General features: G+C 34.9%; 1 protein-coding gene across 1 annotated transcript; it reads right to left on the bottom strand.

The window, feature by feature from the left end:
- Window positions 1-1,897: 1,897 nt before the first annotated feature.
- LOC110725868 (exocyst complex component SEC5A-like) lies at window positions 1,898-22,134 on the bottom strand. Its single transcript, XM_021905331.1, has 21 exons — window positions 21,519-22,134; window positions 18,212-18,369; window positions 17,395-17,486; window positions 16,901-17,095; window positions 16,663-16,790; window positions 16,418-16,576; window positions 13,850-13,954; window positions 12,271-12,345; window positions 11,498-11,635; window positions 11,222-11,398; window positions 10,459-10,599; window positions 7,544-7,670; window positions 7,249-7,459; window positions 6,181-6,296; window positions 5,728-5,962; window positions 5,287-5,380; window positions 5,123-5,200; window positions 4,984-5,040; window positions 4,570-4,719; window positions 2,726-2,941; window positions 1,898-2,298 (listed from the first exon to the last, which is right to left on the bottom strand). The coding sequence occupies exons 1-21, from the start codon at window positions 21,924-21,926 to the stop codon at window positions 2,077-2,079; spliced, it is 3,282 nt and encodes a 1,093-aa protein (XP_021761023.1). The 5' UTR covers window positions 21,927-22,134; the 3' UTR covers window positions 1,898-2,076.
- Window positions 22,135-22,808: the final 674 nt, after the last annotated feature.

The raw sequence follows: 22,808 nt of genomic DNA, 5'->3' as shown, positions 1-22,808 counted from the left end.
CCAGAACGATAGCAAACATCTACTAGGGTATCCCGAACAACATTATGTCTATGTTTAATACCCACGATACCAGCACACGACACCGCGTGATCGCCAAAAATATCCCCTGGAAAAACCCTCGAACAAGCAGAGCACGGTGTCGAGGCAGAGAACAACAGAACACCCAATCGGTAGCATAACACACATCGGTAAGTCTTTACGTTCATAGTCTGATCCAATCCTGAAATAGGAACAACCCGAAGCCAAGCAGATGTGTGATCTCCTTGCTGAGATTTCCACAATGCTGATAGACGAGGGGATAATGAAAAGGTGGATTCTGCAGAAGCGGTAACCTTCGTGAAATATATATCTGCCAATTTCTTCATGAGTTTCGGGGCAGCGACCTCACTAGGATTACTTAAAAAATCAGACTCCACTACGCCATTAAACAGACCCAAAGCGTCTTCAAAAGCTCGACCATGACCAACAATGTCAGCATGTCGTAGAAGCTTTGTCTGCAACCCAGTAGACTGTAACCGAGAAGCAAGAAAAGCATAATGCCGAACATCACCTGCATAATAAACACCAAGCCCTCCAAACGCAAATGGTAAAGTTGCAAGCCGCCACTGCCAATCGCCAAACCCAGGTCCTGAGGCAGTAACAATACGCTCCAAAGAAGATCGAAGAGCCTCGTCAAAAGTGCGCTGAGCCGCCTCAAAAGTACTAGGGGGACATGTGCGCAATGCAAAGTAGAGTTTAGAAACTCCGGTACAAGCCCTAAGTAACAATAGCTCACACCGAGGATCATCCAACGTAGCAACCTTATTCATAAGCGCAATGGTCTTGGTCACCCTATGCATCACAAGCTCACTACTAAAACCAGAATCAGAACTAGCAGGACCACCAAACAACTTAACACCATGCGAAGGTCGAGCAGTGTTAGGTGGAAAGACACCCAGAAGCCTGCTTCGGGGGTCTTCTGTAGGTCAGAAAACTTCAGTTTTGTCCACATTATTGTTTTTAAATGATAAGTTCTAAATGAAAAGAAATAGTATACGTATTAATTAGTTTGTTAGATGTGTTAAAAATATTTAGCCAACAACCGATCATATGATCAATTACATCATATTATATTTGTATCACAGAGTAAAAAGCTGGTATTTCATACCCAATATCAGGTTACTCAATTTATCCACCCAATTTGACTAAAACTAACTGCAAAACAGCTATTAAAAGCCAACTTCAGACATCGTTCTTATCAAATTGGTTAGGGTAAAAGCTTAACACAAGCAACTAAATTAGACAACGTTGTAAGCTTTAGTTCACATGACTCAGATCCATCACTAGAGTCAATTGTAGACTCAATTTTAAGGAAAAAAAAAAGGCGTGGGAAGCTGAGAAGGGGAGCGTCTTGAAAAGCATATCAGACTTGTGAATTGTACCAAAGGATGGCAACTTGTTTTACACATTGCACCATTAACAGTGCAACAAGGACATGATTTTCATCAATGAGTTTAGGGAAAAACAATCCATAGAGAAGTAATATGTTGATCCCTCCAATAAGAAGTAATAGTTAGGCGAGGCGAACCAGTAAGGCAGCAACTAGTGTACTATGTAATTGTGTAAACCCCTATATATCTGGGAGGCTGGGAAACCTTTCAAGGTAGAGTAGACAAAGGGCTTAGCCATATAGCTGAAAGGACTACAGCCAAAAAAACGAGGAAAGAAAAAATTATTGTGGGAGAATAAGAGCGAAACCGCCAGACATAAAATTCTCTTGCCCTGAGAAGGTGAAAGGATAGTTTGGAGCTGATTCATAGTAATTATTGGAAACACCCAAGAATACAAAGACATCATTATCAAATCGTAACATATGCATAGGATTATAATAAATTCTTATACATCAAAAAGAGAAGAGTTGAGAAGAATGATAATAGGGAATTTTATTAGCACACTATATTGTAACAATTAAATCGCATCCTTTCAGCTACACTAACTTAAATACAGCAATTACACAAAGAAATGAGAGCAAAACTGAGCAAAAAATGGAGATGGATTGAGAAACAGAATAGACACAAGCTAAAATAAAAAGCTATCTCATCTACGTCGATGTTTAGAGATACTAGGGGAGCTAACTACTTGTGCCCCTTTGTAATTTTTGCTTGGAGAATCTAGTGACCCCCTGAAGGAAGCATAAGCAGATTTTGCAGACTCTGGTACAGAGTCCAGTGGAAGAGATTCAGCAAAGCATGCCGTGTTTATACGTGTTCTCTCAAGTTCCGCTTCAAGAAGCTCTGAGCTGCATTGTTGTGCAAGTGCCTACGGTAGGGAAAAATATATGCTTAGATGACTTGTAATTTCAGGATAAAAACACAATAAGAATTACAACTAGTACATTTTGTTGATAAGATCCTAATCCACCACCCTAAAGAGACGAAATAAATATATACAATAGGCTGCATTAGTGGCATACTTCAAATACAGAGAACGGAAAATAAAAATCTACTTCAGTTAGACCAACTTCCCCATCTAATGTATTTTGTCAAATGTCAGTAAATTTTAGAGTGGCTCTTCTCTGTTATAATTATAAACTAAACTTAAATTTACATCACTTTCCGTGGATGTGTGTGTGTGTGTGTTGATTATCCCATCAAAACTCAGCAATCAAAGTTGCTTGTCACCACATCAAAATAAAAATAAAAATAAAAATAAAATACAGTATTAAAAATGAGAAAATAAAACTCACAATCAGATCATCTGGTGACACACTAACTCCCTGCTGTCTCTCATCTGCAAGAGCATCTTCTCCCCCTCTTGTTGATCTGCGATGATGCCCAGGATTCTCAACCACCTCTGTCACACTTTCAGTAGCTTTTTCCAGCAGCATCCCTTGAAGTGATTTTAGAGATTCTCTCGCATCATTTGTAAAGTAGGGATTTAGTACTGTCTCGAAATATTCAAGCTGCATAGAACCAAAAGTACATTGCCTACGTCAACTTATGACCATGTAATCTTCAAGCTATAAAGAAAATAAGGAATTAAGAAATGCAAGTATGAACTAACACAGAACCAATTAAAAGTGATAACAGACATTATGCAGCTTTCATTTATTTTTATCATCACCTTCAGCTACCATATGACTTAGTCACATAAATAACAACCTCAGTTTTACAGAATTATCAATGAGTAATTTCCGATGATAATGAGAGCGTCATCTCCTGTGATATAAGGAAAGTCAACTCACTTAAGCTCCACTACCTCTATCTGGTGAGAAAACTCTACTTACATGTAGTAATGTTATACTGCATCTAGTTATACTGATCTACTACATGATATAATGTCATCTCCAATGAAATAATTTCAGCAATACAGCACAAAGAGCCTCTTTGTAGACAATGGCACCCAACTCCAACACAACAGGCAGGGGCCTACTTAGTCATTAGGGTAAATTATGTATTGATATAGGATGGTGTGAATCACTTGTGTGTTGTGTTACAATTTAATTTAAAAATTAGGGAAAATACCAATACCCATACATGATGTGATATTAGGAAGAAGAAAAAAGACAAGCAAGACCATCATCACACAGAAAGTAAAGTAGGAATGCTTGTAATCCTTAATACTCCCTATGTCCCATATTAGTTTATTCCACTTCTTTTTCATTTGTCCCTAATTAATTTTTACACTTTCTTTTTAGACTGTCGTTTTATATTATCTCTTTCCACTACCATAACAATAGGCTCTATTCTCAAACATTCAAAAAAATTTATTCCTCTACCTTCTATCACATCTACCTATTCAATAAATTTATATTCCACTATCTCCATTCACATTTTACTTTACAATAGAATAGTGATTAATGACCAAACAACTTATCAACCAAAACTATGTGTCATTATAAGTGTAAAATCTAATCTGGGATGTGTGGGGGGGGGGGGGGGGTGGGTGGGGGTGTAACGTTTACCAAGTCAGTGAGACACTGAGATATATATTATCCACTTTAAGATATTTTCACAGAGACAAATTACATGTTCTTGAGCCCCTGATTGTTTCAGAAGACCAGCATCACACAGAAAGTACAGAAGAAATGCTTAATCCTTGATTAACATTTGCCAAGCCACCAAGATAGATTAAAGATTTGCCAAGCCACCAAGATACATTTTATTTTCATCAAGAAATTTCAGTTTTGTAAAAAGTAGTATGGAAGAATGCCCATATTTTTTTATTGATTAATATAGTGCTCCTTGTTAAGAGAAATTATGAACAAAGTAACAGATAGAGAAGCATTCCCAAGCCTGGCAAAGGAATATGTTCTGAGCTTACTTGGGATAAATGTAGTTTTCTTGGCGATTATCAAGCTTCTGAATATACATTTTATTTTCAGGCTTACTTGGGATAAATGTAGTTTTCTTGGCGATTATCAAGCTTCCTAATATATTTTAGGCTTAGTTGTTTAATCTTGCAAATCTCTTTGACACATTTTGAAACTTCTTTCTCATACAAGATTATACTGTTCAGTTACAGGAGTACATAAATTGTACACTGCAGCACTGCTAAAAACGCAGACTTAGGAGCTACAGAGCCACATACCTCAAGCATAAGCTGACAGAAACCATTTGAATCCACTGACTTAAATTCTTTGCTTTCATATTCATGGAAGATACTCAAAAGAGTATCAATCAAACCTTCAACAAGAACACCAAGTGTCTTATCTAGAAGGGGCTTAGCTCCAGCAAAGACCTGCACCAAAGGAACCAATTCAAAATTAAACGAAGTATACATGTAAAAGATGACAAGTTGGATCAAGGAAATAATTTGACAATTATTAGAGGTGAACAGGTTGACAACATGTTAATATGTTGTCTATTAAGCATATTCAGAGAAATTACATTAGATGGTTAAAAAAATATAAAATACCATAGTCCCTTATATAGACAACTAAGCACAAAGACTCAGAGCTCCACAAAATGGTATCTGATGGAATAGCTGAAGCTATTAATTTACCTCTGCATGCACAGCTACCAGGGTGTGCAACAGCTCTACAGCAGCATCACGTACACCCTGCATACATGTATGTCATTAGATATGTTAAAACCCATTTGAGGAGAATATTAGATAGCTAATGAGTTGTTTAGCATCTAACTTTGACTGAAGGAGCTGAACCCCATTGAACTCCAGCATCTAATAAGTAGCTCATTGCAGCAGTCCTTATCATGTTTGCCTGATAAAATTAACATATATGTTAAAAAAATGCCAGCAGATGAATTAGGGGATTGATCAGAAGATTTTACCATGAAGAGAGGTTACCTTGGCAAAAGTATACTGTTCCAGGACTTTATCTTCAAGAGCAGAAAAGGCCATTACCAAATCAACTTTATCAGAGTCCTCTTCATCTTTCTCCCTGCAATAGTGAAGTCGAGGATAAATGATCTAGCTGTTTGCAAACATTGACATCCAATGAAAAATTGAAAGAGCCAAAAAAAAGAAAAAAAAGAAGCCACGATATGACCTAGAAAAACTGCAGGGCACTTTACATACTCACGCTAATCGGAAGAGTGGGATTTTATTGGACCGTTAAAAAGTTATGAAAAGGCATGGAAGGGTTGTTTGTTGCATTTAAAGCAATATTGCAATAAGTAAAATTATATAATAAGGAACATAATACATTTGTTAAGTAAATATTATGGAATAGAGTGAGAGAACTACTTTGAAAGCAAGCACAACAAGATACAAGTAAAAATCACTAACCGAGAATGTGACCATATATGTTTGTACTTATTATAAAGTTCATAACAAAGTTCATCTTTGCAATATCCGACATTGCTCAAGACCATCAGCAACTGCTGGTGCGGATCAACAACACTTCCAGGCATAAGATCTAATGACTTTTCTGAGTTTTCAAACGAATGTCCGTTGGGTAAATACAAACTTTCTCTGTTAGATCTACTTTGCGTTAACTCAGTTCCAATACGTTCAAGATGCCCTACAAGATCCAATAACATGCAAATTTCATCATCTAAACTTAAGCATATTTTTTGAAAACATTATTGACGGGCATAAATCAAGGGGCCAATAATATAACTAGTCATCCTACTATTTTTCTTCCTACAATAGGATCCTTTTTTTTTTTTGAGAGGGGGGGTGGGGGGTGGGGGGGGGGGGGGGTGGGGGAGCAGTGAGATCTCCTTTGTTTCACATTACCAGCAAAATCCAGGAAGCAATTCAAAGCAGATAACCTAACAGATTCTTGAATTTCATGAAAAGGAATAAAGACATCCTCTGTCTTTGCTGCCTCGCTCTTTAATGTCTGAAGCATCCTGAAATTATAGCACAAGTTCAGTGTTATGAACAAAAAAGAGTCCCTAGATTACTGTTCCTAAAAAAATAGATATAACTCAAAATGCAAGTTAATCAAAAAGAAAAAAGAAATGAAATAAACAATATTCTGATAAAAGGGTGAATGCTCCAGAAACAAATCCTAGAAAAAAAAAAAAATTGGGCATCCAAAAAACAAAATTTCCTTTCTTAGTTAATGGTGGATATAAAGGGTTAGCCAATGCAAAAAACAAGTGCCAGTAGGTAAACAAAATGCTCTCTATGCACTTGCTTCAAAAGTGGCATCCTATGTCATTCCTTAATGCTTTTGCAATATTCATGGAATACACATGTAAATATTCCAAAAGGAGATAGACTCAAATAAGTTCACCAATTATACACCTTAAAATGATATCCACAGCATTTTCTATTACAAAGTGCCTCACATATTTTCTATACTTTGGAATGGACAAATAGTGCTCATCTGCCTGCCCTTATCAGCTTATGTTGTACAAAGTATAACAAAAACAGCGAGAGTAACATAAGGTGTATTAATGGTGTATTGATTGAATGTTATCTACAAGATGCAATGATCTCATTGTGTATTAATGTATTTATCATTAGGTGGGTTTCCAAAGGTCCAGGAGGTCCAACTGTACACAAGCTTAACTTTGGTCACTTTAAGACAAAAGAGGCTATAGAGATAAAACTACATGCAAACTCCCCAGAGTCTGATTCCATTAACAAATATACAATGTCATGGAAGTGGGGAAAAATGCTACACTTTAAAGAATTGATAGGTCCCAAATCCCAAGTACATCCAAACAGATTACAGAACATGTACTTAAAACTTATCATTTATAAATAATTATTTCATTTCCTGGTTGTAGTTGCAATTGCTTGCATTTCAGGTTCAGAGTTCATAAGAATGAAAAGGTATACACTTGTACTTACTGGCTGACTTGATTTAATGCTGATATCATAATCGACCGGAATGCTAGAGGCAAGTAAGAGATCCTGTATGGAGATTTATTTCTTTCAATTATTGAGACTGCGACCCATGTTTCATCTCTTGACAAGTCTTCAATAGTAGTCCTCATCCATGAACAAAGCCTCATAATATAAGTCTTTGAAACTTCTGCATGAACAGCTCTGAGCGCCATAACTGTGAAAATAAAGAGCAAACGCTGAGAATTGCTTGATTAACAGATGCAGCAGGTGAATTACAAAAAGAAAGTGCGTAAGATACCAATGATAGCAGGGGCTGATTCTTTAACTTCTAAAACCTGGCAAGCTTTAGATACTTCTTTTATGGAGTCACACATATATGGCTGAAGGATATTCGATTCTTCAAATTCACGAAATGTGTCGAGCACCTGCATTATGGTAAAAACGATAAGGACTTACACAAAAGATCACCATTACACTAACCGTTGGCTTTAAAGAGCAATGACAGATCAATCTATGACTATGTTATTCATTTCAAAGTCCAGAAAATCAATTGCAAGGGTAAAATTATTTAGATCAGCCCTGTTCCTACCATCAAAGAAGCTAATATGTGGTTAGAACGGGAAGGTGGAGTCATGCATAAAGGACAACTAAGGTTTCATAAGATTCTAATAAAATATACTTTAAGAAATGTGTAAACTTCTGCACTTCCTATTATTATTTTCATATGAGATAGCTTCAACATCTTCCACAATCATAGAGTGAAACCATCCGATACATAATTATACGTACTCCACTCCATTTTACTTGACTAAGAGTTTCACAGCTGCCAATGCACAACCTAAACCAGTATTACCTTTGGTGGACTGTTTTGGTGAAAATTGAGACGAATCCAACAACATCCCACATAACTATGTTTTTCTTCCATTTAAATCACAATATGACGTAATAGGAGAGAGAGTATAATAGTGCCAAAATCCTAATGTTGCAACTAAAATGGAGTGGAGGAAGTATAAGTATATCTATAGGGCTACCAAAAAAAAAATGGGTGAATGGGGTGATTAAAAAAATCAAAAGAAAAAATCACAAAATGAAATGAAGTGATTGTATGGCAATAAGTAACAACGTCCACACCCATTCTTTCTAATGCCTTTAAAATTAACCTTTTCTTTAGGCCAATTACCCACCATAACAAGTAGAGCCCATAAATAAAACCTCATGTTCTACATTTAGACCAGTCAGCATTTTAAAGTATAGGTTAACAATCTTCAGCCTTCTCTCTGATATATCCAGCCAAAGGGAGAAAGAATTAAATAGAAGAGAGAAGAGTAAAGGTGAATTTGAAGGAACAATAAATATAAGAGAATAGAAGAAATTATCGAGCAGAAATAATGAACACAAAACTCAAGAAGGTTTCTCCTCCATCAAGAATGAAAATTAAAAGCAACCAGGAAGTATAAAGAAGAGAGAGAGACTGATTGGGATTTTCAGATATAAGTTTTTTTTTTTAAAAAAAGGAACCAAGAAGTATAAAGAAGTTAAAGTTGTAAGCTTTTTCAGATACAAGGTTGTAAAATTCCAATGAGAAGGTTCTTTAAGGATAACTATATACAAAGGAAGCAACTCAAGGTACGTAAACCGGAAAACTGATTCCCAGCTAATCACGTTTAGGTTTCAGAAAAAATTTGTTGATGGCTAGAGCTTTCAGTCATCAGTTAACAATTCACAAGAGCACAGAATAAGTTTTTAATTGAACGTCTAACCATAAGAAAGCTCATACACCACCACAGATAAGATAAATGCAATCTTTCAGCGGAAGTGCCCAATTAACTGGATACAGAGCTTTCCTATTCCTTCACTGTGGTAGCTGTTATATACTTATATGGTACTGACTTTTTGTCTTAGAGGAAAGCTCTGGACTCTTGTTTCATTATTGGGTAATACGCTGGCGAGCTGGTTTGGTTTGCGGAGGAAAAACAATCTTAAGGAGCTTAGGCGTGAATTTATGTCTATGGTTCATTGGTTTGGGTGCTTTTGGTAAGTCCATCATGATTTATCTTTTGTGTTAAGGTTAATGAGATATTACAATTTACAAGACCATGCGATCTAAGCTTTTATGCAGTCATGAACTCATGATGCTTTTCCAAATTTTTATAATGTCTGATGTCAAGCGTATTATTTTATTTTTTTAATTTTAAAAAAAACATCCCTCTATTTTGCCATGAAATTTCCTGTTCTTTCTTCTCAACTTAAATGTTTAATTCTTACTAGAAAATCCAGGGAAAACAGTCTAATTCAACCATCATTCCAGCCTTAGTTTCAAAAGGCGCGAGATTCAAAGAGTCCTCAGAGCTTTGGCGCACTTAAAGTGCCTAAAACCTCCAAATTCATTTCAAGACCAAAAATTGTACCTGAAGCTACATAGCATTTATATTATAAAGAAAAAAAAAAAAGACAGAATATAGAAAGCAGATTATAAAAAAAAAAAAAAAAAAAAAAAAAAAAAAGAAAAGAAAAGAAAAGATTGAATAAAATAAAACATAAAGATCCGAGAAAATAGAGAAGCAAAAAATAAAGCAGAAAAAGGGAAAAAGAAAAGAAATGGTAAAGGAGCCGGCGAGTCGCAGAGAAGAATGAGGAAGAACAAACAAAAAAAAAGGGAAAAAAGAGAAGAAAGAAGACAGGTGATTTCGTGGTGACAACTGTTAACAGTTCCCAGTCTTCCCACTCCTCTTCAATGCTAGGGTTTATAATTTACAATTGAATAAGAGATTAAGTGTTTTCTCTCTCTTCTTGTATAATTAATATGACCGCTGGGGTTTTCTAAAAGGCATGCATATTTTTTTTTTTTTTTTTAAAAAAAATAAAAAATCTTGACAACTTTGACAAGTCAGCAGCAGCCAGAGCCTTGAACCATTAACCGACAAAGGCGCAGCGGTAATGGCAATTAGCGGTAGTGTCTAATAAGATGATTTTGCACTTCTCCACAAATTTTATCTGTTTCCTTATTCTAGGTGGTTATTCCATTCTGGGAAATAAAGAACTTATTCTTCTTAATTCTTGGGTTCAGGAGTTCCTATATAACTTAAGCGACACAATAAAAGCTTTTTCCATTCTTTTAGTAACCGATTTATGTATCGGATTTCATTCGCCCCAAGGTTGGGAACTACTGATTAGCTGAAAATGTTGAGGTCAGATGGGTTAGAGAAGGCATACCTTATCCTCGTAAAGAGATATTGTACTACGCATCATTCCGGAAACTTCATCAAGAGAATGACTTGAGTATTTCGCATCACCAATTTTTTCGTCAATCTTATTTGAGGTAGGGGCATTGGATTCGGTAGCAACATGAGAAGACTGGAATAAAATCATAAACATTAATTCAATCCAAGGTGGTAATTGGCCACACTTAAAACTGATTTTAACCAGTACATTAAAAAAAAAAAAAAATCGATGTCCTGCTGTGAAACAGCCTTCAATTTCTTGCATGTGCAAACATGATTTTATAACTAGTCCTTTGGCATGCAGGACAGCCAGAAGTCTTATAGGTATCCTTACAAGAACAAATTTTCTTTTCCCAAAAAGGCCTATATATGGTTTGATCCAATTTATATACAATATAACATATACACAAACAAGCAGAAAGACATAATGCTCGATTGTGATCCCACCTACAAAAATAAAAGAAACAAGGAACAAACACATGCTCATTAAAAATAAATATACTATCTTGATCTTGGACTCCTACACTATATGAAAGGCATATAAGGAAACAACTAGCTATATAGCTCCATTCAGAAGTACCTCATTGACTTGAAAAGGTAGCCAAAATGAAAATTACACGAATCTACAATAGACCCAAACATAATTAGCATGGAAGAGAATGGCTAAGTTATTAACATGTATATATAACCCTCCCTTCCCAGCACACACACACACCAAAAGTAATTCCCATTAGAGAGAAGGAAACTTGGTGTACCTTTGCAAATTTTCCACTGAAAACTGAAAGTGCTATTTTCCAGAAGGCTGGTAAGTAATGAATAAGAACAGATGTTAGCTTCTGGATGTACTTTTTTTTCAAAGCATCAACCTCTTCCCCAGTCAATTCCACTGAAGGAGCGTCTCCAGCAAGGTCAGTGTTACCATTTGTGTCTGGCTGATGTGAAAAAGGTTAAATGGTTAAACATTATAGCACATCAAGTGCATTTTTTGTTCTTTGCAAAGATGCAGTTGACAGAATCAAGATTCAACTCACAGATTGACTAGGCCCCTGCAGTATCTGTTTCCACTTGGCATCAGAGGCAGCACGTTCACGTATATCATTTTGCAATGCATCAAGCCTTGCTTCATAGTCATAGGTGCACTTTTCAAGCAAACCTCTGATTCTTTGGTTCTGCAATTTTGGCCTTAACATTATAAGTTAAACTAGATTTCAACCTAAAAGTTAAATAAGCAAACTAAACAATCCCAACCTTGGGGAAAGATCAACATGCTCAAAGACTTACATCTTACCAATTATGACTAGTTTAGAGGCTATTACCAAAAGACTCACAGTGAAAGCATTCACGGAAAAAGAGCAATGAAAAGAGGAAGGAAAGATTTAAAGAACATTAATCACACAATTTCCAGATAATTTAGTAAACTGCACACTAACAGTTTATTTGGATAAAAAAAAAAAACAAAAAGGGGGAAGGAATAGAAGGGGAGGGGAAATTAATGATTTTTTTTCCAAATCTCTCCATTGTTGGAGAGATCAATTTCTTACAATTTAATAACTCCATTTTCCTTCCCTTCCCTTCCCTTCCTTTCCCTCCATTTCCTTCAATCCAAACACACTCTAAAAGGCCTAAAGTTGGATAAGAAAGCAAACGGCAACAAATTTTGAACACAACAAATGAATAAATTGTTATTCAGTAGATTATAGCATCGTTTAAACTTTAGAATAAACAATAAAGCATAGGATGAATTATGGAAGCAAATAGCATAGCATTGGTACATTAGACATCATGAGATTGTAGTGTATCTAACCTGCAAGTTCAGATAATGCCACACAGGATCTGATTCAGGTTCTAGCTCCAAAAGCAGCCTCACAGTGTTTTCAAGCTATAAGAAGCAATAAAAGTTGACCATTTAGCATTATCAGACTAACATTAAGGTGAAGGGTATCAGAGTACAGATATTTGGAAAAATTAAAGAAACATATAGAGAAATAATTAATTGAAAAAAACCCACAAAATCACATTCCAATATACAAATTACTACCTTGTCAAGTTGTCGCCTTGACACCACAATAAATAGGTATTGGTAAAAAATACAAAGAACGTAGCAGCTCAGTTAATCAGGACCAGAGAACTACAGATACAGCTTCACCAATATGGGTAAATGCCATATTCAGTCCTGAAGATGCTATACGGGTTCAGATGGAAGCGGTGTATGGGGTCTTATATGCAAGGATTACCTACCTTCCAGTCTACCACAATGTACACAAAAAGGCAAAAGAATTATGAACAGAACCTCACATGATTTATTCCTTCAGGTTTATTTACAAACTTCCCATACTCACTAGAGACACCATATATGAAATGTGTTTCAACTCCTTCCAAGTCCTGCTCATGAATTAATCAACCACACTTGCTAGTGAGCATAATCCATCCAAAGAACAAAATATCTAACCCTTGATACTCAAGAGTTGGAAGACCCTCAGACAACATGAGTTCATTTCAGAATAATCAACTAAATTCTTCCTTAAAACTTAAATTCAAGAAAAAAAAGTTACTTATTCCAGACATCATCAAAACACATCAAATGATAACCAAGAAGCTTTTTTTAGGCACTATTCACAGTTCATAAACCCCCTATCTATGTTACTTGGACTTAGGTATACATGTCCAACACGGATACGTGTCAAAGCGTCCGACTTGGCTATTTTGTGAAAAAATTCCATGATTTTGAACTAGAATTGAAGTGTCCAAGTGTCATTCCCATGTCCGAGTTTGAGGGTCCAACATGGGTACGTGAAGTGAAATGAAGAGTCCGAGTAACATAGCCTCCTCTGGTATTGAGTTCTATTTACTTTCCCTCTTTTGTGTTCTCAATCACTTTTACTTTTTTCCCCTTATGGGAACCTTTTCATTCATCATTTTATCATCTCCTACACCACCTTGTGAGACCCCGTTACATCAAATAATCCTAAATGTCAAAGTTAAGTGTTGACAAAATGAAAGTCAAACTACTGCAATAATAATCAATAACAAATTTTAAAAAATTTACGAAAGATAAATGAAAATTACTGTAATTTACAAGGTTACTTCCAAACTGTTGGTTAAGATTGGTGCCTAGACCTGTCAAATATTAACCTAGCTTGAAACTTACATTAACAGATCTAAAATATACCTCACTCACCAGAATGACAGGTCTCGCAGAAAATGCATGGGACTGGAAAGTGTAAATCATGACCTTTCCAGTCCAAAGGATCAACACTTGTCAACAGAAAAGCTAATGAACTATGGAATTTTCCCCAAAAAAAAAATAAAATAAAAAAAAAATAAAAAAAAAAACTAGCAGAAATAAGTGAGGGTCATGACTTTGAATAAAAGTGTAAACTTACATCTGTTAAATCTATCTGTGGATCTTCCATAGTTTTGTACAGTGTTCCCTTGAACTCATGCATCACTTTTTCGACCTCCTCAAGTACACGTTTCAATATTCCAATCTGAAAATAAATCATAATCATATGGCTTATTAAGTTGAACAAAAAAAAAAAAAAAAAAAAAAAAAAAAAAAAAAAAAAAAACAAAGCATGCAGAAGACATGCTTTAAACTCAGTCATCTGCTGGAAGTTCTCCGCAACACAAACTATTGTACATACTCAAAGGAACAGTAAATATAATGTAGGCAAACTTATAGATCAAAACAAAGCAGTCCAATACGTATAGGGAGTTCTGTGATGAATATTGAACTTGACATTCCAAAAAATGCCGACAATAATGTAAATTTTTAAATATATCCACGACATCTGTGAGATGCTATAATTTTACTATATCAGCCACTTTGCTAAGTCTTTTTTTACACTGGTCCACATATAAGTTTAGAATCTCATAATTTCATCATTATCAGTTATTTAGAACCTCTTACCTTTTATATAAAATAACAAAAATAAGTTTCTAAAGTTATACTTCCTACACTCTCTTTTACCATTTGGGGTAAGACTCTTACCAACACATATCATTCACCATAAAAATTTTAATTATCTTTTCGTAAAAATTATAATGAGACGAATCTATCATGATCCCACATGACTACATTATTCCTTAATTAAATCACAATATGTGGTCAAAGGAAAGTTTGTGCATTGTATAAAAGATTAAAAGTCCAAATGGTGCAAGTATAAAAGAACAAAAAGATTAATAGGGAAAAAACCTTGAAATTTTTTTTTAGAAAATAAATAAAATTCACGCCATGCTGGCTGGCAAAGTGCATCATAAAACCTACAAGATGATGCTTCCAAAAATGTAAGAATGTCAAAGTCTATCATAGAGGATTTCCACCCCCTCTCCCAGCTCCAATGAAAGGAATTTATTTTTAAAAAATACTTGATAATTTAATATATATATATATATATATATATATATATATATATATATATATATATATATAAAATACATCTACAAAGAGACAAATTGTTCCAAATGAAACAAAATTTTAACGAGCAAAGGTGTCTATAGCCATAATAACAATTGAAAGGAAGAGTATTTGTTCCAAATGAAACAAAATTTTAACGAGCAAAGGTGTCTATTGCCATAATAACAATTGAAAGGAAGAGTATAAGGTAATGTTTTTTAACCTAATATAAGGTGTTTAGTTACAAATTATAGGGAAATTATCATTGGTACACCCAGGTTTGGGCTTTTATCAATGATAAACCTGCTTAAGTTTTAATTAATAGCAGTACACCTATACTTTCAACTAATTAATTACAGTAAGCATTCTGTTAATTAAACGTTAGTAATAGGTTAATTACTTTCAATTTTGACCAATTTTAACTCTCTCCTTTTTTTTCCCTCCTTAATTTCCCTTCTATTCAAAGTAATCCACCCACCTTTGTCATCATAATATAAATTATTTATGCAACTTCTTCATTTGGCTTTTTTTTAAAAAATTAACTTTATTATGCTTTACCCACAACATATCAATACAAGCGATCAATATATCTCTTCCTCATCAAACTACGACATAAAGGAGGGTGGCTTCGTATATATACATAATGACATGGTTCATGGGTGGGTTACTATAGGAGGGAAATTAAGAAGGGGATTGGTCAAAATTGCAAGTCATTAACCTATTACTAACATTTAATTAACGGAATGCTTACTGTAGTTATTTAGTTGAAGTATAGGTGTACCGCTGATAATTAAAACTTAAGCAGGTGTATCATTGATAAAAGTCAAAACTTGGGGTGTACCAATGATAATTTCCCTAAATTATATTAGGTTTATTCTTGTCTACTATATCTTTGTCTAGTTTGGTTTGGTTTGATCTATCTCCAGGTTTTGACTGAAAAGTTTTCGTACGCTAATTTACATAATATTATTATTATTAAGTGGGATTTTATTTGACGTCCTAATTTGTATTTTCTAGATAGCTGAGTGACCCTGAGTCCATAACTTTAATTAATATACAATATTCCATATATTTGGCAATAAGTAAGCATAAATAAAAAGGTCCGTTTTCGTATGAATTTTTGTGGCTTGATTGTAAAAATAAACATCAGTATATTCCTGAACAAATAATAAATTGTCAAATTCCATATATTTGGCAGTATTTACACACACATGCATATAGATAAAACATATAATAAAACCACTTTTCACATTTCACACACTATCTATCTTTTTTTTTTTTTTAACTTTGTTCTGAGATCAAAAGAAACTAGCAGAAAGGGGCACACATCATAACTAGATACAAGACTCCCACTAAAGAGAAACCATACATAGAGAATATTTCCAGTACATTTTTCAACAATTAGACAATATGCACCAAAATTAAATAAATAAATAAAAATTAAAAAAAAAAAATAGTAATCAACAAAAACCATGTCACAAGATTTTTTTAGACAGCAGGGTCAATAGGATCCAATTTCAATCACAAAGAAGAAAAGACGCAACTGTTAACATACATGAGATGGCAGCGCGATTGACTTTGCCTTCTTATACTCCCTAACTGCCAAATCATGTTCACCATTGCTGATACTAGCACGAATTGTACTGGGCAAGTTGAAAAGTGTGCGAAACCTCTGGAGCATTCCTTGAACAGACCTGATCTTCTCAGCTTGAGCCTGACATGCATAAATGCACATAAAGATCAATATGGCTCACGATGTGAATGATAACATTTCAAACTAACAACATTCCTCATACTAACCTGTCTCTCAAACAGGGGCTCAAAAGCACGGGTAGCTTGTGAACTCACTCCTTGAATGATGTTATATAGGTGCATAGTCCCAGCACCCTCTGGGTCTTCTTCAATTCGTTTCAGCTTTGATTCAATATCTACTCAAAAATTTCCGCTGATAATTAGGCAATTGCAAAGCTAATACTACTTATGAATCAAATTGGGCAGCAATAATAGATAAAACAATCAGAATCCTGCACTAACATACCATCAATGGTTGTCTTGCATGAGACAAAACAATCAAAATTTTCCTTCACCAAATTTTTTCTCTGCTGAGTGCGACCTTTAAGGTCTGTTTTAATAGCATGGGCACCAGCCTCTAGATCAGCTGCACTTGTATCTTGGTGAATTCGAGAAAGGAATAACTTCGCATCAAATTTCTCTGAAAAATACGCCAGCTTTTCTGCAAAAAATCAAATAATCGTGAGGACACCTTAAATGTTATTCCCATGTAAACAGCCTATAAAAGAACATTTAAAAAAAAAAACACACACACACATATATAGAAAGCCCCTAGGAGTACCAAAAGGAAGATAACTCAGTGCAGGAAATCATTGGTTAACTAGACCTTATTAAAGAATTTTGGAAATTATTAACAATCAAGGATATCGCATGAATCCAAATGTCACTTGGAAGTATGCTGAATTAATTCAATGAACTATAAATGCCTCCTCAAACAAAAAGTCGAAATAAGATAGATACCACGAAGATCATTATTAATATTATCTCTTTCTCTCGAGGGAGAGCTGTCCGAAGTATCTGTTATAAGCTTCAATGTTCTGTTGTCTATTATCCTGCAAAAATGAAAAAACTCGGGTTAGTATAGAGGGTGGTGAGGGAGGTTACCAGAGGAAGAATTGTGGAGTGGAGGGCTGCTGTAGAAGAGGAAGGGGGAAGGAATAGAAAATTATAGCCTAAGAGAATGTAACATGGGTCTCATATAATGCAGTTCTAGACAGTTTCTGTTATGTGTTAGCAGAACCTTGACATTTCAAACAACCGATAACAAATTCCATAAGAATTGTTCCTGGTGATAAATGGTTATAAAAGACAAACAAAATGACAATGAACTTGCAAAAACCCACAAGTGGCTTACACTCTTTCTTTTTTTACCTCGATCTTTTTATCTAACTTCCCATTTGGGGGTTGGGGGGAGTGGGTATGCACTTATCTAGGTGATATGTAATTCCAACACTTTTACTTTTGCACTATTTAGTTATTAACTTTGACCAATTTATTTATACTAATTTATTGAAAGCAAATCCATAAAAAGGTATGTCATCGAATTAGTTCAATTGAACACTTCTATAATAACAACTTTTTCTATTTTTTTTTTTATTTATAGAAATTTAAAGATATTAGTGGTCAAAATTGTTCACTGGAAAGCATGCTAGTCAAAGCAGCCGGGGTGAGAGTCTTAGATAAGCAACAACAATCAGCATCATCAAAAGAGCGTAAGCAATTACTAAGTGTAAGAAAACGTGAAAAGATTCTGAACATGACAGTCAAGAAAGATTACCCTAATCCTAGAGGATCAATACACTCCATGCCTCGTGGAAACGACTGTAAATTTGCCAGGCCCTTTTTTCCCAATGCTGAAGGCTTATGCTCAACTTTCGGAACCACTGGTACTGGTACTGCTCTAGCCTCACGCATCTCTCGAACTCTACGAGCAAGCTGACAAACAAATATCATTATTTTCATGATGACTGTCCAAAATCTTTAACAGAACATAATACACTACCAACTGCTAGAATAGTAAAGAACATAATACACTACCAACTGCAAGAATAGTAGTCAGGAAACATAACAAGACAACAATCATATACAAAAACAGCATGCTTCATCAACCTAAAAAATAGATCTGAGTCACAAGCACACAACCCAAATGCACCAAGACAGAATAACAGAACAGAAAATTAACACATTGCAGAGGCAAAGTATCATTGTTAGAATAAGAAAAGGTTTGACCTAGGTTTCAAAGGTACATAGCTTCTCTACCCCACCCCACTCCCAATGGACATATACTTCATGCCTTGTCTTAATTCTATTACCTCTTTTTACCATTTGCCTAGAGATTTTAAAAATAGAACATCACCACCAAAACATAATTTTCTTTGTCAATAATGTATACTTCGTATTTTTTAATATGATAGGAAATATAAACATTACGCTTTCTTTCTTTTTCTTTTTTTTTTTTTAGAATTAATATTGTAGTCCTCTTCAGAAGAAGAAAAAAAAAAGAAAGAAAGAGAGAGAGAACATGAATTGAATTTGATCAGAGTTTGGATGCAGTTTAAAGAAGAGATTCACATACTCCCCAGTCCACGTAGCCACATCTTGTTTGGAATCCAATGACAACAATAATGTTTGAAGAAAGTGATACACAACTCACACAAGGATACACATAAGAGGCAATAGAAAAAAGTGAGAGAGATGACGAGCTAAGAAGATAAAATGAAAGTGTCAAATGAAGATGCTTGCCAAGATTATGAGCACATGTGAAATCACAAAAATTAAGGATGAGCACAATAACTCTTAATAATAGAGGCCAATATAATGTCAAGTAGAACCACAATTGTGTGCAACAATGAAGATTGGAATAATGCAGAACAGTTAATTATGAATCCACAGACGGGATATAGGAAACAAGAATCTTAATCTACCTTGGGTTAAATAAGAAACACCTCAAAAGTTAATTTTTATGATATATTGATCCACCAGGTCTCCCAAAGTATACACTAGACAAGTAATATTTTGGAACTGTCCAAATCTTAGACACATGCCAAATTCAAGCCAAAAGAAGAATAATATGGGTGTGCGAACGCATTCCCGTGAAAAGAAAATTGGTGGAGACAGTTGAGAGAAATCTAGGCTTATATTAACTACACTTGTGTTCAAGTGTTGACAATGATACTCGATAGCCATATCTGAGTCCATATAATAAGTCAGGTTCTAAAGCCCAGCACTAACATGAACCCTAGCCGATTAGAAAAGACACACCAAAGAAAGAAAGAAAACAATGTCACCCCAGGACAGAGGATAGAGAAAAGTAGTGATGAGAAAACAATATTATTATAGTAGTCAATTAGTCATATACTCATATGCTGAGAAGGGGTGGGGGGAGCTCTCTCTCTCTCTCTCACGGCCTATACATGCAATAGTGAACAAGTGCATTTCTCTCTCCTCGATTTATGGCTTATATATGGCTTACACAAGCAGCCATATCCAACAGTTTTTCTCTCTCAATTCTTGGCTTGCATTCAAGTGCATCATGCCAAATCCTCGGTTTCTGGCTTACACAAGCAATGGTGTCCAAGTGCTTTTCCTTTGCCTCACTGTACGGCTTACACAAGTAGTTGTGTCCTACTGCATTTCTCTCTCCTCAATTAATGACTTATTGACTTACGTCTGACTGCATTTTGACAGAACTAACCTGGATTTGTACTAAAGTCAGGGTCGCGACATGTCAGCACGAGTACGAAAAGCTATCTTCTGAGTCCAAGTAACATTGATAGAGGAAATTGGTCACATAATAAGCACAAGAGACCAAAAACAACAGTAATATAAATCAAATTATCAATCCCCGTTATACATATTCTTCAGCGGTTTAATATATGATGCAATTAATCAGATTTTAAGCAAACTCACCACAATCTAATAGCCAAACACCATGATTACAATATGTCACAATTTGAGGCTAAGAGCCAACAACGCTGCACGCCACTCAACTGCATTTCATATATAACTATACAAGTGTTGTGGAGAAATAGACAAATTCCCTAGTAAAATAGAAAAATGTTCATAAAGGCAAACATATAAGACCACATTCCGTCTTTGAAGGTTTCAATTGTATACCTTGAGGTTTAGTGAGCATACAGCAAGGTACCTTAGTATGTCAATGATATCTCACTGGAAACATAGAGAGGAAGTAGCAAATTTTCCTAATTCTGGCAATTCTGTAGATAACCCCCTTAATTTTAGAGGGAGCAATTTAGCTTCGTAAATTCACGCCATATTTCAATGTGCCTTCCGCTATTTATCTAAATTTTTGGGCATATTGTCACCAGGGAAGAAACATGACCTTATTGGATTGTGATAAACTCTGATAAAATTATGGAGATAAGTGGATAAACTCTGACAAATACATAGTATGGTAATAAGAATCTTCATAAAGTAACATAAGTTCGTGATTTTCAAAGGAGATAAGTGGACATACAGAATCCGCTTGCTGCCAATCATTAAAAATTTCAGTTTGGGAGGGAGGGTGCTAGAGTGTTCTGACTTGCAACCTAAGTTAGCAACCCTGAATTTCTACTAATGTCATCCAGTTCTTCGTTTTTGACATCCCTAAATAAGACAAAAAAACGTTTCGCTAACTTCCTTGTCATGTTCTAAACAAAATTTCTTATCAACATTACTATTTCAAAAGAACAATTTGTTTTCCTTGAAAAATTGCCAATCAAAGAGTGTTATAAGGAACTCAATATTGCTGCAATCAACAAAAGTTCCATTATTCACACTTCATTAAGCATAACCCGAGTTGTTGATCACATTCGATATTATGTCCCATTTGCTTCTTCTTTTTCATATATTCTCCAGGTATTCCGAATTCCAATCACTACTCAGTTACACTATCAGAGTTTCAGCAAATTTCATAACTTGGCATAACAGCAAGATCACACATTGTGGCAATCACATTAACACTCAACTCAAATCAACAAAACGAAAAGAACCCGAAAATTCCCAAATCATAAAACAGCTAAAAAACACAATTAAACCCAAAATTAGCAAATGCAGCATCAAATCAAAGCCGAAAAACCTACCTCAGACTCATCCACACGCTTCCAGCTATCAGGCTCACCACCAGCCCACTGCGAATCGGCGTCATCCTTCGAAGCTTTAGCTCTACTCCTCCCCTTCCCACCACCACCACCACCTCCGCCGCCATAAGTAGACGCCTTCGACGACTCCTCATCACCCGAAGAAATACTCAACATCTCAACCTCAGAATCATCATCTTCATCCATAGACTTGGTATAATTCCTTTGTCTAGGGTTAGGGTTTTTACTCGCCGACGAAGACCCTTTATTCGACGGCGGTTGGACGTAATTCGCAACAGGTTTGGACGATTTTGATGGGGGTTTCTGGTAATTGGTGTCTCGTTCAGCTTGTTCCTTCAATGCCATCTGAAGGAGCTCATCTTCGTCGAGATCTTCGCTGTCGGTCGACATTGAAGCTTGTTCTGCGCGTTAATGGAGGAATTGAGTAGAGGAAATTGGTAGATCTGGTGTTGCAGAGGTTGAGGAAGATGATGAAGAAGGATGATTTTTTGGGAGTTGATTGATTAATAAAAATGGAGGAGAATTGAGGGAAAGTTCAAAGGTGGAGGAGAGAGAAAATTAAAAAAAAAAAATTTGGAAAGAAAATTATATTGTCTAATTGTAAATGCCACGTTTTTTTACTCCTTTTGCCACGGTGGCATAATGGAAATACGTATTTTTCTACCTATTTTTATCGATCAATCAATAATTATATATTAAAAGACACATCAGCAATGACACGTGTCATATCTTGGTGTGTCCTCGGTTTTTTTTTTTTTTTTTTTTTTTAAAAAAAAAAATCTATTTAAGAAACAAATCTCTTATTTATATAAAGTAATAATTATGTACATTAAAAAGATTTGATGTATCTTTTAAAAAAATCTTATTAACAATTATAAACTTACACAGAAAAATAAAAAATAATATTCTTAACATAATTTGTGACATGGACTATATATATTTTGTAATAGAAAATACATACTTTATTATGTACTATGTATTATAACAAGATTATATATTTTTTTTTATTGTGTAATAGAAGTTCCATGCTTAAACAATTAAGTACTATATACTAGTTTTGTGCCCGTGCGATGCCCGGGTTGTTAATGGAATTTTAAGATATATAAATTATATTATAATTCAATTTAATTGATTGAAATTAAAATTCTAAATTAACTTTTTTTTTTTCTACAAAGTCTATCTATATTTATTCAACGTGGTACGACACTTGGCGAAAAGTTAAAATGCTATACGATGTTGTCTTGTGGCCTAATTATAAGTTTATTATTTGGT

The sequence above is a fragment of the Chenopodium quinoa genome, unplaced genomic scaffold (genome assembly GCF_001683475.1).
Source record: "Chenopodium quinoa cultivar QQ74 unplaced genomic scaffold, ASM168347v1, whole genome shotgun sequence".
Classification (NCBI taxonomy): domain Eukaryota; kingdom Viridiplantae; phylum Streptophyta; class Magnoliopsida; order Caryophyllales; family Amaranthaceae; genus Chenopodium; species Chenopodium quinoa.
Note: the sequence above shows the minus strand (reverse complement) of the source record. Positions and strands in the feature narration are given on the sequence as shown.